This window comes from Canis aureus, chromosome 5 (assembly GCF_053574225.1).
Source record: "Canis aureus isolate CA01 chromosome 5, VMU_Caureus_v.1.0, whole genome shotgun sequence".
Classification (NCBI taxonomy): Eukaryota; Metazoa; Chordata; class Mammalia; order Carnivora; family Canidae; genus Canis; species Canis aureus.
This window is the reverse complement of record NC_135615.1, coordinates 82,192,753-82,208,287: the sequence shown is the minus strand read 5'-3', so window position 1 is coordinate 82,208,287 and position 15,535 is coordinate 82,192,753. Positions and strand designations below refer to the sequence as shown.

Sequence of the window (15,535 nt, the reverse complement as noted above, 5' to 3'; positions counted from 1 at the left end):
ATATGTGCAAACCTGCCTATCCTCAAGGCTGGCTCAAGCACCACCTGCTCTAGAAAACCTTCCCCGACTTCTCCAAATACAAGGAATCATTTTTTCTAAATTCCCTTTAAATTTCCTTTTCACTTTCCACCATATGTAATAAGGTGACCCACCAAGTATGGGTCATATGTGTAATGTCTACTACCTTCAGTAACTAACAGGTAGTAGATAATGAATAAGTGAACAGAATGGATTAATGACAAAGAATAAAGATAAAATACAACTCAAAATTTCCAATTAAGTTGAAGACTGTGAAGGAAAACTAAACCATACATGTTAAAATCTTTTTTTTTTTTTTTAATTTATGATAGTCACAGAGAGAGAGAGAGAGAGGCAGAGACACAGGCAGAGGGAAAAGCAGGCTCCATGCCCGGAGCCCGACGTGGGACTCTATCCCGGGACTCCAGGATCACGCCCTGGGCCAAAGGCAGGCGCCAAACCTCTGTGCCACCCAGGGATCCCCAAAATCTTTTTTTTTTAAGATTTTATTTTTTATTCATGAGAGACAGAGGGACAGACAGAAACATAGGCAGAGGGAGAAGCAAGTTCCCTGCAGGGAGCCTGATGCAGGATTCGATCCCAGGACCCAGGGATCATGACCTGAGCCAAAGGCAGACGCTCAACCACTGAACCATCCAGGGGTCCCTGTTAAAATATTTTATTTATTTGTTTGTTTGTTTATTTATTTATTTATTTATTTTTAAGATTTTATTTTTATTTATTCATAGAGACAGAGAGAGAGAGAGAGAGAGAGAGAGAGAGAGATGCAGAGACACAGGCAGAGGGAGAAGCAGGCACCATGGAGGGAGCCTGAGGTGGGACTCGATCCCGGGTCTCCAGGATCACACCCTGGGCTGCAGGCAGCGCTAAACCGCTGCGCCACATGGGCTGCCCTAAAATATTTTTTTAAAGGTTATCTGTCAACATTTTAAATGCACATGCCAGATGACCCAGACATTCTACTAGAAATATGTCTGAAATAAACTTTGGCACAGTTGCGAAAAGGATGTTCAATGCAGTACTGTTTTAACAGAAGAAAAAGGAAAGTAAGAAAACAAGCTCAATGTCCATTCACAGGAGAGTAGATAAATTATGATACAATCATAATACTAAACAGCTGTTAAAAATGAGGTGGAACTATATGTACTAATTTATACTCTACAACATATTGTGAAATTCAAAAACCCGTATCTGCCTAAAAATGTGAAGATGAATTTTTTTGTACCCACAGAAGAAGTTTCATTTCAAACTGTTAAAAGTAGTTATCTATGGCAGTTTGTAAAAAGGATTTGCTTTTGTGAACTGGTTACAGCAAGCATCTGTTCTTTAATTTTTAAAAATGTCTTCCAAATTTTCAGTAAATTCATCTTGGTTCCAATTTTTAAATGTAAAAATGCATATTTAAAAGAATGTTCTATAGTCTAATTAAGAAAAAAGATACTCAGGATATTTTATAATATTCCTACCAAAAATAAATATAAGAAAATTAGCAATTTTGTAATGTTCAGAATCAAAGTGCTGAGTGGTTTACATATTACAACTGTGTAGCTTTATTTATTTTTTAAGATTTTATTTATTCATGAGAGACACAGAGAGAGAGGCTGAGACACAGGCAGAGGGAGAAGCCGGCTCCACACGGGGAGCCCGATGTGGGACTCGATCCCGGACTCCAGGATCAGGCCCTGGGCCAAATGCAGGCACTAAACCACTGAGCCAGGGATCCCTGGGTGGCTCAGTGGTTGAGCACCTGCCTTCAGCTCAGGGCATGATCCTGGAGTCCCGGGATCGAGTTCCGCATCAGGCTCCCTGCACGGAGCCTGCTTCTCTCTCTGCCTATGTTTCTGCCTCTCTCTCTCTCTCTCTCTCTCTCTCTCTCTCTCTGAGTCTCTGTGTCTCTCATGAATAAATAAATAAAATCTTAAAAAAAAAAAAAAAAAAAAAAAACGCTGAGCCACCCAGGGATCCCACAACTATGTAGCTTTTTTTTTTTTTCTGTGTAGTTTTAAATAGGGGGAAAACAAACTGCATTAATGGGTGTTCTCTATAGACAACTAAATATCAGGGTTGAACACTATAGCTAAAATTGTTCGAAACTTGTCAGACTTTTTTGGGCTTAATTACTTAAAACTGAGCAAAAGACAACAAAAGAACACATAAAGTATGGCTCCATTTATGTAAAGTTGACAAACAGGCAAAACTAAACCACTGCTTAAAGATATACATGCAGGTGATAACACTATCAAGAAAAGCAAAGAAATTATCACAAAAGACAGAACAGTGGTTACTTCCAAGAGACAAATGGATGTCACAAAAGAAGAGTACACTGAAAGTGCCTCTGAGGCACTAGTAATATTTTTTTTCTTGACTTGGTTGGTGGTTATACAGGTGTTGCTTATAATTATTTTAAAATACATATGTTTTGGGATCCCTGGGTGGCGCAGCGGTTTGGCGCCTGCCTTTGTCCCAGGGTATGATCCTGGAGACCCGGGATTGAATCCCACATCGGGCTCCCGGTGCATGGAGCCTGCTTCTCCCTCTGCCTGTGTCTCTGCGCCTCTCTCTCTCTCTCTGTGACTATCATAAAAAAAAAAAAAATATATATATATATATATATATATATATATATATAAGATAAAATAAAATAAAATAAAATACATATGTTGTATGCATTTTTCTGAATGTCTCACAATAGTTAAAAATCTAGCAGAATTCAACCTCTAACACTATTTAATAACATGTAAAGACTTCTGCAGTTGAACTTTTACTCTAAACACCTGCTCGTATATTTTACCTAAAATAGTTTCAGGGACACCTAGCTGGCTCACTCAGTGGAGCTTGTGACTCTTGATCTCAAGTTTGTGAGTTCAGGCCCAAGTTTTTACTTAAAAATAAAATCTTGGGGGGATCCCTGGGTGGCTCAGTGGTTTAGCGCCTGCCTTTGGCCCAGGGCGTGATACTGGAGTCCTGGGATCGAGTCCCACATCAGGCTCCCTGCATGGGGCCCGCTCTTCCCTCTGCCTGTGTCTCTGCCTCTCTCTCACTCTCTCATGAATAAATAAATTAAATTTTAAAAAATAAAATAAAATAGAATCTTGGGGTGCCTGGGTGGCTCAGTTGGTTAAGTGCTGACTTTTGATTTTGGCTTAGGTCATGATCTTGGGGTCCTGTGGGAGGACACCCGTTGGTCTCTGAGCTCAGTAGGGAGTCTGCTTGAGGATTCTCTCTCCCTCTGCCTCAGTCTCTCCCCCCACTCATGTGTGCACTGATAATTTTTTTTAATAAAATCTTTAAAAATAAATACAATAGTTTGAGCTAATAGTGCACAGCAAAAATCAACCTGCCAAGGTAAAAAGAGACACCCAATTATTAGGAACTCAGGCAAAAAAGAGGAAATCTCTCACTGGCAATTTCTTAAGGTTCCAATGCTTCTCAAGTTTTAATGTGGATCTCATTAAACTACAGATTTGGATTCAGTAGGCCTAGAGTGAGACCTGACATTCTGCATTCTAACCCTGGTGATGCCAATGCTATTGCCTGTCTATGGACTCAGAATATAAAGTTCTTAAGTAACTATTAAAATGTGGCTGGTGTCAGAATGATTAAAGAAAAGGGAATCAAAGAGGAACACAAACCATAGAAAACTATAGGAAACAACTGAGGGTTGCTGCTGGGGGCAGTAGGTGGGGGGATAGGGTAACTGAGTGATAGCCACAAGGAGGGCACTTGATGTGATGAGCGCTAGGTGTTATATGCAACTGATGAATCACTAAACTCTACCCCTGAAACTAATTAAACACTATATATTAATTAACTGAATTTAAATTTTAAAAAAAGGGAATCTAGGCAGCCTGGGTGGCTTACTGGTTTGGCGTTGCCTTCGGCCCAGGGCTTGATCCTGAAGACATGGGATTGAGTTCCATGTCGGGCTCCTTGCATGGAGCCTGCTTCTCCTTCTGCCTGTGTCTCTGCCTCTCTCTCTCCCTGTGTCTCTCATGAATAAATAAATAAAATCTTTAAAAAAAAGGAAAAAAAAGAGAATCAACAAATATTGAGAGTATGTGCCAGCTGCCTTATTTCATTTAATCCTTACCTCAACTCTATGAGGGGCATATTATCAGTCCATGTTTGGAGGATAACAGGGTTCAGATAAATTAATTTGCCCAGGATTACGTAGCTTTGTAAAAAGAGGAACCAGAATTTGAATCGAATTCTATGATTCCATTTTTCAAAAAGAGAGTATAAATCAGGCTTCAAAATTAATTTAAAATAATTCTCAAAAAATAATTCTAACATGTTCCATTTCACAGTATCTTGCATACAGACTTCTATCTTCCCCCATTAGTTCATTCTTCAAATCAGCCTTCCCTTTATTGTTATTCCCTCTGTTATGATGCTGGTCATTGTTATTTAAACTACTATAGTTAACATGTATCTAACATCTAACTTCCCTGATTTTATTCTCTGGCCCCATCAATCTATTTGGAAGTCTCTACAAAGTAGTGCTTTTAAAACTTGACCTGACACTCTCATTTACATGCTTCTATGTCTTGCATGCTTCACTGAGCAATAGTTTTAAAATATGTCTAACAGGGACGCCTGGGTGGCTCAGGACGTGATCCTGGAGTTCCGAATCAAGTACCACATTGGGCTCCTGCAGGGAGCCTGCTTCTCCTCCTTCTGCCTATGTCTCTGCCTCTCTCTATGTCTCTCCTGAGTAAATAAATAAAATCTTTTTAAAAATAAAAAATAATAAAATATGGCTAATAAAATTTCTAGAAAAATATATTATAGTAGGAGATCTTAGAGATTACAGAACAATTGAACCCTTTAAACGATAAGGAGAAACTGAAGTCAGAAAACATGCAACTTCCTAAGGTTGTGCAGGTAATTGTTGGCAAAACAGAACCTGTGTCTTTTGTTTTTCAGCTCAGTGCTCCTTCTAACACATCATACCAAAATCTACTTTCAAAAGAGTGGCAGTAAAGCATTACTTATTGATATTTATCAAAGACTAGCTAGATGAACAAATCCAGCACATCCACGCAACAAAACTGCGAAAAAGATGAAGGATTACCTCTGTTCCAGTATGGCATGATTTCCAAGATACAGCAAGAGAGAAAGGTGCTGAACAGTGTACATACTATGACAACCTTTCATGTAAAAAAGAAGAAAAACGAATATATGCAGATATTTGCTTATTCTTTTTTGTTTTTTAAGATTTTATTTATTTATTCATGATAGACACAGAGAGAGAAAGAGAGGCAGAGACACAGGCAGAGGGAGAAGCAGGCTCCCGGCATGGAGCCCGACACGGGACTTGATCCCAGGACTCCAGGATCGCGCCCTGGGCCAAAGGCAGGCGCTAAACCACTGAGCCACCCAGGGATCCCGATATTTGCTTATTCTTGCAAAAAGAAACACTGAAAGGATAAACCAAAAACTAACAAAAATTAGGAGAGTCCAAGTACCAACCATGTAGCACATCATGGCAACCACTCCTCGTGGTCCCAGCTCTGAAAGTGGCAGCAGGACTTCATCCTTCCTCCATATTCTTTAAAAGTTCTGGTAAAGGAATGCCTGGGTGGCTCAGCAGTTGGGCATCTGCCTTTGGCTCAGGGCGTGATCCTGGAGTCCTGGGATCAAGTCCCACATTGGGCTCCCTACATGGAGCCTGCTTCTCCCTCTGCCTGTGTCTCTGCCTCTCTCTTCGCTCTCTCTGAATGAATAAATAAATAAATCTTTTAAAAAATAAAATAAAATAAATAAAGCCAAACGCAATTTAGGAATCCTGACTGGATCCTGGCTCTTACTTTAGTTCTCTGCACTTGTTCTCTCTGTTCCAAGCTTAACATTGAACATTCTTCCTTGTGTCTTTCTGAATATGACCTTCTCACAGAGGCCTTCCCTAAACCATCCTATCTCAGCCTTCCCCTTCTGCTCCATGTCATTATCACATCACCCTGCTTTATTTTCTTTGTAGTACTTACTACTATAAGAAACTTTATTCATTAACTGCTTTCTCCAATCTCAAATATAAGATCCAGGAAACTACAGACCTTGCCTATTTTATCTACTGTATCCTTAATATCTTGAACTATTCCTAGCAAAAAATAGTATTCAACAAATATTTGTTAAATGGACCAATGAAAAGGCAACAAAGATTTAATAGACACTTGGGATTATACAATGTTCATGAGAAACATCAATCTGCAAGAATTGAAAGTATATACTAAATGAATATCTGAGTGCCTAATACATAAGCACTAAATGTGCCTACAAAGCACTAAAAATATTACATATGAATTACACTGCATGATACATTCCTTTTAAGCTATTTGGCAGAAACTAATTAGCACAATAATTTTCTTTGGGGGGCAGCCTGGGTTGCTCATCGGTTTAGCGTGCCTGCCTTTGGCCCGGGCCTGATCCTGGAGACCCGGCATCTAGTCCCCCGTAGGGCTCCCTGCATGGAGCCTGCTTCTCCCTCTGCCTGTGTCTTTGCCTCTCTCTCTCTGTGTGTGTCTCTCATGAATAAATAAATAAAATCTTGAAAAAATAAGTTTTCTTTTGGATATTAACTTTTTTTTAGATTTTATTTATTTTATTTATATAGAGCTGCAGAGAGAGGAAAGGAAGAAAGAGAGAGAAAAAAAGAGAAGGAAGGAAGGAAGGAAAAGAAAAGAAAGAAAGAAAAGAAAGAAAAGAAGAAAGAAAAGAGAAAAGAGAAAAGAGAAAAGAGAAAAGAGAAAAGGGAGGGGAAGGGAAGGGAAGGGAAGGGAAGGGAAGGGAAGGGAAGGGAAGGGAAGGGAAGGGAAGGGAAGAAAAGGCCCAGGGTGCTGGGTGGCTCAGTTGGTTGAGCCTTTGGCTCAGGACATGATCCCAGGGTCTTGGCTTTGGGCTCCCTGCTCAGCAGGGAGTTTGCTTCTCCCTCTGCCTCCCTAGCCGCCCATGGTCTCCCTCACATTTGTGTGTGCTAATAAAAATAAATCTTTAAAAGAAAAAAAGAAAGGCCCTCTACCTAGGAAGATAAATGTTCCAACTGTACACCCAAGCATAAGATACACAAGAGGCAAGGCAAGGTACAATGAAGGTCATACGGAAAGTTCAAAAGTTAAGCAGGGGAAGTAGACACTTACAAATTACGATGGGTACTTGATCAGAGGAAAAACATTAAACAATATCCCTTAAGACTGGTCTGTCAAAATACTGTCACCTCAATCTCAACCATTTCCAAAGATTACTGAGAAAAATATCTCAAATAACAGCAGCTTCTGTTTGTTGAGTGTTTACCATGTGTTAGGCATTTAGTTAAATATTTTACACATATGTCATGAGATAGGAATTGTAATTGCCATTTGAAGATGAGGGAGACTGAGAGCATAAAACTAGCAAATGGTAGGGCCCTGGCAACAAAAGCAGCTAAAAACTATGACACTAATTCAGTCTGCTTTCAGCTCATGAAAGCCTGGTCTAGAGTGATGGTAAAGACAGGCAAATCTAAGGGATACTAAGAAAAAGAATGCAGAACTACATGGCAGGAAACAGTAGATGAAAGATTTTTTTTAAAAACAATCTTCCCAGTTTTACAGTCTATCAAATCAGAATAAAATTATTCTACCTATGGATATGGGAATATTGAGAAGGGAACTTGTTTAGTGAAGGTTTTTACCCTAACAGAAGAGAGAGATGAGATAATAGACTCTGTTGTAAACACTTGGACAGCTGAGTTAGAGGATATGCTCTATGATGTCCCTAGAGAACCAAGAAGCATAAAAAGAAAGATCACACCTAGATGGATTTAAGAGACATCAGAGCAGGGGTGTTAAATAAAGCCATGAATAAACCCAGGTCTCTAATCAAGGGTGGAAAGAGAAGCCCAGGAGAGAAACAAAACAAAACAAAACAAAAAACATGCATTCCTGCGACAGGACAGGTATGCCACTGGGACTATACCATAAAGAAGTTAGGAGACTATACTCCCCTTGTCCTTGTCCCAGTTTTACTCTTTTTATTTATTTATCTATTTATCTTTGTAACTTCTACACCCAACACAGGGCTCAAACTCATGAACCCACAATCAAGAGCCTCCACGATTGAGCCCCACGGGGATCAATCCACCGATTGAGCCAGTCAGGCTACCCTTGTCTCGTTTTAAGGTTCCATAAAGACAATACAATAATATCTAACATTTGGATGTTTATATGTGCTATGCAATGTGCTAAGAAGTTCACATACATTCCCATATTTAATTGTCCCACAACACAGGCATCATTATCCTCATTTTTTCAGATGAAAAACTGAGACTTAAAGAAGCTCCGAGTCATACTTAAAAAACTAGGGTAGGGGCAGCCTGAGCAGCAGTTTAGTGCCGCCTTCAGCCCAGGGCATGATCCTGGAGACCCAGGATCAAGTCCCACGTCGGGCTCTCTGCATGGAGCCTGCTTCTCCTTCTGCCTGTGTCTCTGCCTCTCTCTGTCTCTCATGAATAAATAAAAGCTTTTTAAAAATAAACAGGTAAATAAATAAACAGATAAATAAACTAGGGTATAAGCCTGAGTCTACCTGGGGCCAAAGCCTAGGAATTAATTACTATGGTAAAATAAATGGTTATCAAGCCATCCCACAGAGCATATATAAACCATTAAAATTGTGTTAATAAATCCATAACATAAAATTTGCCATTTTAACCATTTTTAAGTGTGCACTTTGGTGGTCTTATGTACATTCACTGTTGTACAACTATCCCCACCATCTATCTCCATAACTTGCAATCATCCTAAACTGAGACTCCACAACATTAAACAATAATCTCCACAATCCTCAACTCAGCCCCTGGCAACTACCATTCTACTTTCTGTTTCTATGAATTTGAATGCTTTAGGTACATCATATAGGTGCAATCATATAGTACTTGTTCTTTTTTGTCAAGCTTATTTCACCTATAATCCCATCAAGGTTTGTTACCATTAAGTTACTTTTAAATTAAATAAAATGTGAAATTTTAATCCACTGGTCATTATGCATCTCTACAGAGAATCACATTCCCAAACTCCATGATGTATGAAACAGACTTTTGGAGGAGAAAACTGCAATTAGTGAGAAAGGGGGAGAGGTGAAAATGGGCAACAAATCAAAATTTGAAGGACACACAGGAAAGTAAACCTTCAGATTCAGTCATAAGGAAGAGAGCAGGTTGCTTGATCTTGACTAGACCAAAGGATCTATTTGGGAAGATGTTATTAAGTATCAAATCAAAAGTTAGGAAAACAGGGATCCCTGGGTGGCGCAGTGGTTTGGTGCCTGCCTTTGGCCCAGGGCGCGATCCTGGAGACCCAGGATCGAACCCCACATTGGGCTCCCAGTGCATGGAGCCTGCTTCTCCCCCTGCCTATGTCTCTGCCTCTCTCTCTTTCTCTGTGACTATCATAAATTTAAAAAATTAAAAAAAAAAAAAGTTAGGAAAACAATCCTGAACAACACAATGCAAACAAAACACTGTTGATCCCAAGACAAGATACTGTTCCTTTCTGGCAAAAGATATCAAGACTACTAATAAAAAAGCTTCAGTAACACGGGGCTGTTACAATTTGGTCGCAGGAATGCATGTTTTTTGTTTTGTTTTGTTTCTCTCCTGGGCTTCTCTTTCCACACTTGATTAGAGACCTGGGTTTATTCATGGCTTTATTTAACACCCCTGCTCTGATGTCTCTTAAATCCAGTTGGTAGGGCATGTGACTCTTCACCTCAGGGTTCTAAGTTCAAGCCCCATGTTGGGTACAGAGGTTGCTTAAAAACAAAACCTTAAAAAAAATAAGCTTAAAAAATATTGAAATAGAAGGATAAATTCCATTTCCCCTGACTTCTATTTAAAAAGCCAGGAGAGGGCAGCCGGGTGGCTCAGCGGTTTAGTGCCGCCTTCAGCCCAGGGCATGATCCTGGAGACCCAGGATTGAGTCCCACATTGGGCTCCCTCCAATGAAGCCTGTTTCTCCCTCTGCCTCTGCCCCTCTCTCTCTCTCTCCCCCTCCCCCCTCTCTCTCTCTCATAAATAAATAAAAATAAAATATTTTAAAAAATAATAAAAATTAAAAAATAAAAAGCCAGGAGATGGGAGATGCAGCATTTTAATAAAAGTGTATTGATGAATTTATAATTAAGATCAATCTTTCTCCAAACCATGCACCAAGAAGTTCATTCTGGGAAAAAATTACCTGTTCTCTATTAGCAACATGAACCAAGCATTTAAAATGAGAATAACAGGGGCACCTGGGTGGTATAGTAGGTTAAGCATCTGACTCTTGGTTTTGGCTCAGGTTGTGATCTCATGGTTGTGAGATGAGGCCCGTGTAGGGCTCTGCAGACAGGGCAGCGTCTGCTTGAGATTCTCTCTCTCCCTCTCCCAGCCAGGAGTTTGCTTCTCCCTCTGCCCATGCATGCACATACACTCACTCCTTCTCTCTCTCTCTCTCTCTCAAATAAATAGAATATTTTTTAAAAGAAAAAAGAAAAAAAAAGGAGAAACTTTATCAGAAATAATCAAAATTTAAAGCAAATTTGCTTTCCAATACACCCATAAGTAAAGTAAGGAAGAGCAAAATTAAGCTACAGGAATATCACTAAGTTGTACTTTTACAAGACATTGAGAAGGTCACAAAAAAACAATTTAGTTATTTTTGTCTTTTTTCCAACATTTTTGTTGTTGTTTAAAATAAGCTAAGGCAGGACACCTGGGTGGCTCAGTCAGTTAAGCACTGAACTCATGATTTCAGTTCAGATCATGATCTCATGGGTTGTGGAACTGAGCCCCACATCAGGCTCTGCACTCAGCAGGGAGTCTGACTGATTATTTCTCTCCCTCTGTCTCTCTCCCTCTGCCTCTGCTCTTCTCCTTGCGCACACGCTCTCAAATCAATCAATCAATCTTAAAGTAAGTTATATGGCCAACATGGGGCTTAAACCCACAATCCAGAGATGAAGAGCAGTATGCTCTATTAACTGACCAGCCAGCACCCCTAGGTCACAAAAAACAACTTAGAAAACAAGCTAACAGGTGGGATGGCTCAGTCAGTTGAGTATGCAACCCTTGGTTTTGCCTCAGGTCATGATCTCAGGGTCCTGAGATTAAGCCCCACATGGGTCTCCACACTCAGCATGGAGTCTACTTGAGACCCTCTCTCCCTCTGCCCCAGCAACCCCACAATCGTATGTGCACTCTCTCTAATAAATAAATCTTTTTTAAAAAAGAAAAAAAGAAAGAACAGAAGCTGAATTATGAGGACAACACCACAATACCAGGCAATTTTATTTTTTTCAAGTTTATTTACTTAAGTAATCCCTACACCCAACATGAGGCTTCAACTCACAACCCTGAGATCAAGAGTCACATGCTCTTCCAACTGAGATAGCCAGGCACCCCAAGACTGAGCAATTTTAAAATGACTTGCCTATACATCATATCCTTCTGTATATGTAACAAACTAACAATACAGAAAAATAAACAGACACATCACCTTCACTTTTTGTCAACCACAACCTTAAAGCCCTCATTTTCAGTATTGCGTGTTTACATGCTAACATGTAAACATGAATGTTACCAAATTGTTTTTTTAATGTTACCAAATTGTAAATGTTCAGCTACCACATAAAGATTCTACACATCCAAAAACTCATAAAATTTTTGCAATATAGGCAACAGCATGCTAAGTTAATTATATAAAACTACTAAGCAAGAGGAACTTGTATTGAGATATAGAAGTTCAATATCAGAGATGCAAGCAAACTCAATTCACATGAATGGATTCTCTAAAATAGTTCAGTAGGGCGCCTGGGTTAAGTGTCTGCCTTTGGCTTAGGGTGTGATCCTAGGGTCCCGGGATCAAGTCCCACATTGGGCTCCTGAACAGAGCCTGCTTCTCCCTCTGTGTTTCTGACTCTCTCTCTCTCTGTGTGTCTCTCATGAATAAATAAATAAAATCTTTAAAAATAATAATAAAATAGTTTAGTATAGTCCTGGTTTAAGTTGTCAGCTTCACCCAAAAAGGAAAAGAACCTTCACACTTATTTTGGGAAGGAAGACAGTACTAGAAACCACTTACAGTCAACATTCTAAGGGATTGATAACTAAACATTAACTAAACGTGATCAAATTAAAATCATACATTGCTTCTTATGCCAGTTTACAAAACAAAAACATCATCACTCTAAAGTTGTCACCATTTAGTAATCTGAGATATTTTCATTGCAGCTGCAATGTTTGTGTTTGTTGCCTGGCATATGACTCACTCTCAGGTTCTCCCAAGACTCTGCTGGATTTTTGAGAATGCAGCAATCATAACTGGGGCATACTGTGTGGGAAGTGTCATGACAGTGAATGAATAAAAGGGGGAAAGAACTCATGATACAAAATTTTCTGTGTTTTTATAAAAAGCAAGTCACTCACAAAAGGCAGATTTTTCTGCAAAATAGGAAAGGCTGGGGAGCCATTCTGTCCCCGAGAAGCCTTCCTTGACTCCCTTGGTTGCATTCAATGCACTTCTTACACTACAATATACTAAACTAGTTTCCTTGTCTGGCTCCCCAACGAGACCGTAGGCAAACCTGAGACCAAAAGGTGTCCGATCTTAGTATCATTAGTACCTACTTCCCCAAATGCCCAGTGTATATAGAGGGTCCTCAGTAGGGGCTTTCATAAAATTGATCATTGAATAATCTTACATTTACCTGTTATTTTGCAAAGGACCCTCAGAAAACATTACCTCTTTTGACCCTCATAACAATCTTTAAGTGGAAAAGGCATTAGTTAACCAAACGGCTTCTGGTTTTATAAACAGCTGTTAATCAACTAAAACCACCTTAAAATCACAAAAGATAATGACTTATTTTTTTCATCTTCGAGAGAACTTCTCCTTTGGGACCTCAATATTCTTGTAAAACCCAGAAGTTTTACTAGCATTTTCTATGCCTGCTCTTCATAATAGGTAGGAATCACACACAGTTCTCAATCTTACAGAAGAGTCTAACTACATAAAGTAGTGTTATATGAAGACTCCTTTAGGTATCAGACAGCAAGCAGCATCCTAAGCTATTTTTCCTGATGCTGTTCTTTTTGTGACTCTGAGAAGGAATTGCAAAGGGCAAAATGCTGGAAAGTGAATGATGTCATGGATGTCATGAAGTTGCATCAATACCTGATGATGATTTAGCACAACAATGCAACACATTATGCGAAGAAGCATAATGTCAAACCATCAGGATGTTTTACTGCATTAATTTCATGACTCGTCGCAAACTGAAATTTAAGGTGGCTCTCCAATTTTCTGCGATGAAGTTATTTGTTCAGGTTTATGTCCTTATGACAGGCACTAAGAAAATCTACAAATCTCTGTGGGAAAACCTTTTAAGAAAAGCTCCAAAAAATAGCTAATATTAAACCCAACAGTCATTTTAACAACTTACCCACTTTTCGAAGTAGACAAAAACACCCGTGGGTCAGTGTAGATTGAGTAACAGATTTACACTGGGTTTGTCCAAAGCAAATAGTTACCGGGTGTAAAATGACAACACACAATAGAAAGGACGTCCAATCAGATGATACACATGAATATGCTCAAGGTTAGTAATTTGACACAGAGAGTCACTATTCACTGTCAGAGCTACAGACTGAATTCTAAACCTTCAATTCTAATAGACGGCATTTCCCCTCTAATTTCCTTCTCCCCTTAAACTCATGATGTCATCATTTTAAACACAAGCAAGACAAATTTAAGTCACAAAGACATTCGGTGTGTGTCCAAGCCAAAGCCACTGCCTCAACATTTTCCCCATAGCACAGCTCCAACTGATCCCATCCGGTCTTCGGGGAGGAAGAGATCACAAGGCTTCAAACCGGCTTCCCAACGTGAGAAACTCCATCAAAACCTCCCAATTAGCAGCCGAACCACAACCAAAAAAACAAAAACAAAAACAAACTTACTCTCAAAAAGGCATAATAAGCATCGTGCAACGTCCTTGCCAGCAAGTGAGAACCGGTAGGTGTCTGAACCTTCACCCGGAGCAATCAGAATCCCACCACCGAAAAAAGTCCCAAAGACTCTGGCAGTCAAGGAAAAGCAGCTTTTTTTTTTTTTTTTTTTTTTTTCCCCTAATGAATGAAATTCGGGACACGGTTAACAGACAAAAAGCAATGAGCTATTCCGAACCTCAACGACACAAGGGTTTTCAGGCGGACGGAGGCCTCGTTGGCACCAGGCTTACTCTGCAGGGACCATATCACCATCTCCCCGGTCGCTTTCTCTCCGACCACAAATTCGCTCCCACCCGCCCACCGCTCCCCTTTGCACAAACCATTCTCGCAGCCACAACGTGCATGGCTGTCTCCGCCGAGGGGACCCCGCAGCTGCCACTTCGCGGGCGAGACCTTGCTCCGAGAGCCAAGCGGTAGGGCAGACAGGCTGCCTGGGGGTTTTATTTTTAAATGAAACAATTGCAAGATCGTCCCCTTTGCAGCTTCAGCTTCCCCCCCCGCCCCCCCCTCGCCGCAGCCCCAGGTGGAGGAGGGCTTTGGAAAGCCCTGGACTCCGGGTCCCCAGCGCGAGCCGTTAAAGATCTGCGGGGGGGGGGGGGGGGGGGCGGGGGGAGCATCTGACACCCTCGCAGCCACCCTCGCCCTGGTCGTACACCCTCCCGTGGACCCGGGGACGGCAGCGGCTGGAATCCCTGCCTAACCCAGGGGGGCGGGGGATGACGACAGCGAGGCCCCCGGGCCAGCCGGCACCCACCCCGGCGCGAGATGCGCGGCCGCCCCCCGCCCCCTGCGGGCCCGGGGCGTAAAGGGCAAGAAGGCGCCGGCGCCCCGCCGCGGCCCCAGGAGGGGGTGAAGCCGCCTCACCTGGCCCAGCCCGCGCCACGCTCTCAGGTTCGCTCCGCGGGCGACGGCGAAGAGGGAGCCGGGGGCAGGGCCAGAGCAGAGGGGCTCCGCCTCAGGCCGCGCTGGCCGCACCGGGGCTCCTCACAGCCGGCGGGACCCCGCGCCGCCCGGAGCCGCCATCTTCCTCCGCTCAAACGCCGCCGCCGCCGTCGCCGCCGCCGCCGCTGCTGCTCTGGCCCGGAGAAGACAGCGCACAGTGCGCATGCGTCGGGGTCCGGCGCGGAGGACGCGCGCGCATCGACATCAGCGCGGCGGCTCCGCGCGACGCGGCCCGAGGGCGACGCCATGTTGAGAAGGGAAGAGGTCCCCGCCGGCCGTTCTGCAGAGGTTGGAACTACGCCCCTCGCCGCCGCGAGGAGTGCACCGGCAACGCGGACACCTCGAACCTCTGCGCCCGCCTCCCTTGAGTCCCTACAACCGACCTCACAGCTGCACCCACCCCTCCCTGGCACTTAGGCCTGGGGAGGCAACTGGGCGGGTTTCCCAACGGCGGGAGACCGGACAGACCTCGAGGTCTCTAACTCGTTGGGATGCCCGGGGGCCTGAGGAGCACGAGGGAGGGATGGGGTG

The 15,535-nt window shown here is 42.2% G+C and overlaps 1 protein-coding gene across 4 annotated transcripts in view; it reads right to left on the bottom strand.

The window, feature by feature from the left end:
* Nucleotides 1–15,133, bottom strand: part of FBXO42 (F-box protein 42) — a 101,299-nt gene extending 86,166 nt beyond the window's left edge. The window contains exons 1-2 of one of the 4 annotated variants that reach the window (XM_077899468.1): nt 14,927–15,133; nt 3,901–4,050 (exon numbers count right to left, since the gene is read on the bottom strand). In XM_077899468.1, coding sequence (XP_077755594.1) covers nt 3,901–3,975 — 75 coding nt within the window. In that variant the 5' untranslated portion in view covers nt 3,976–4,050; nt 14,927–15,133. Of the gene's footprint in view, nt 1–3,900; nt 4,051–14,382; nt 14,499–14,926 lie in introns of those variants that run through there. The other 3 variants (XM_077899470.1, XM_077899471.1, XM_077899469.1) reach the window with 3 other exon arrangements.
* Between the last annotated feature and the right edge of the window lie 402 nt (nt 15,134–15,535).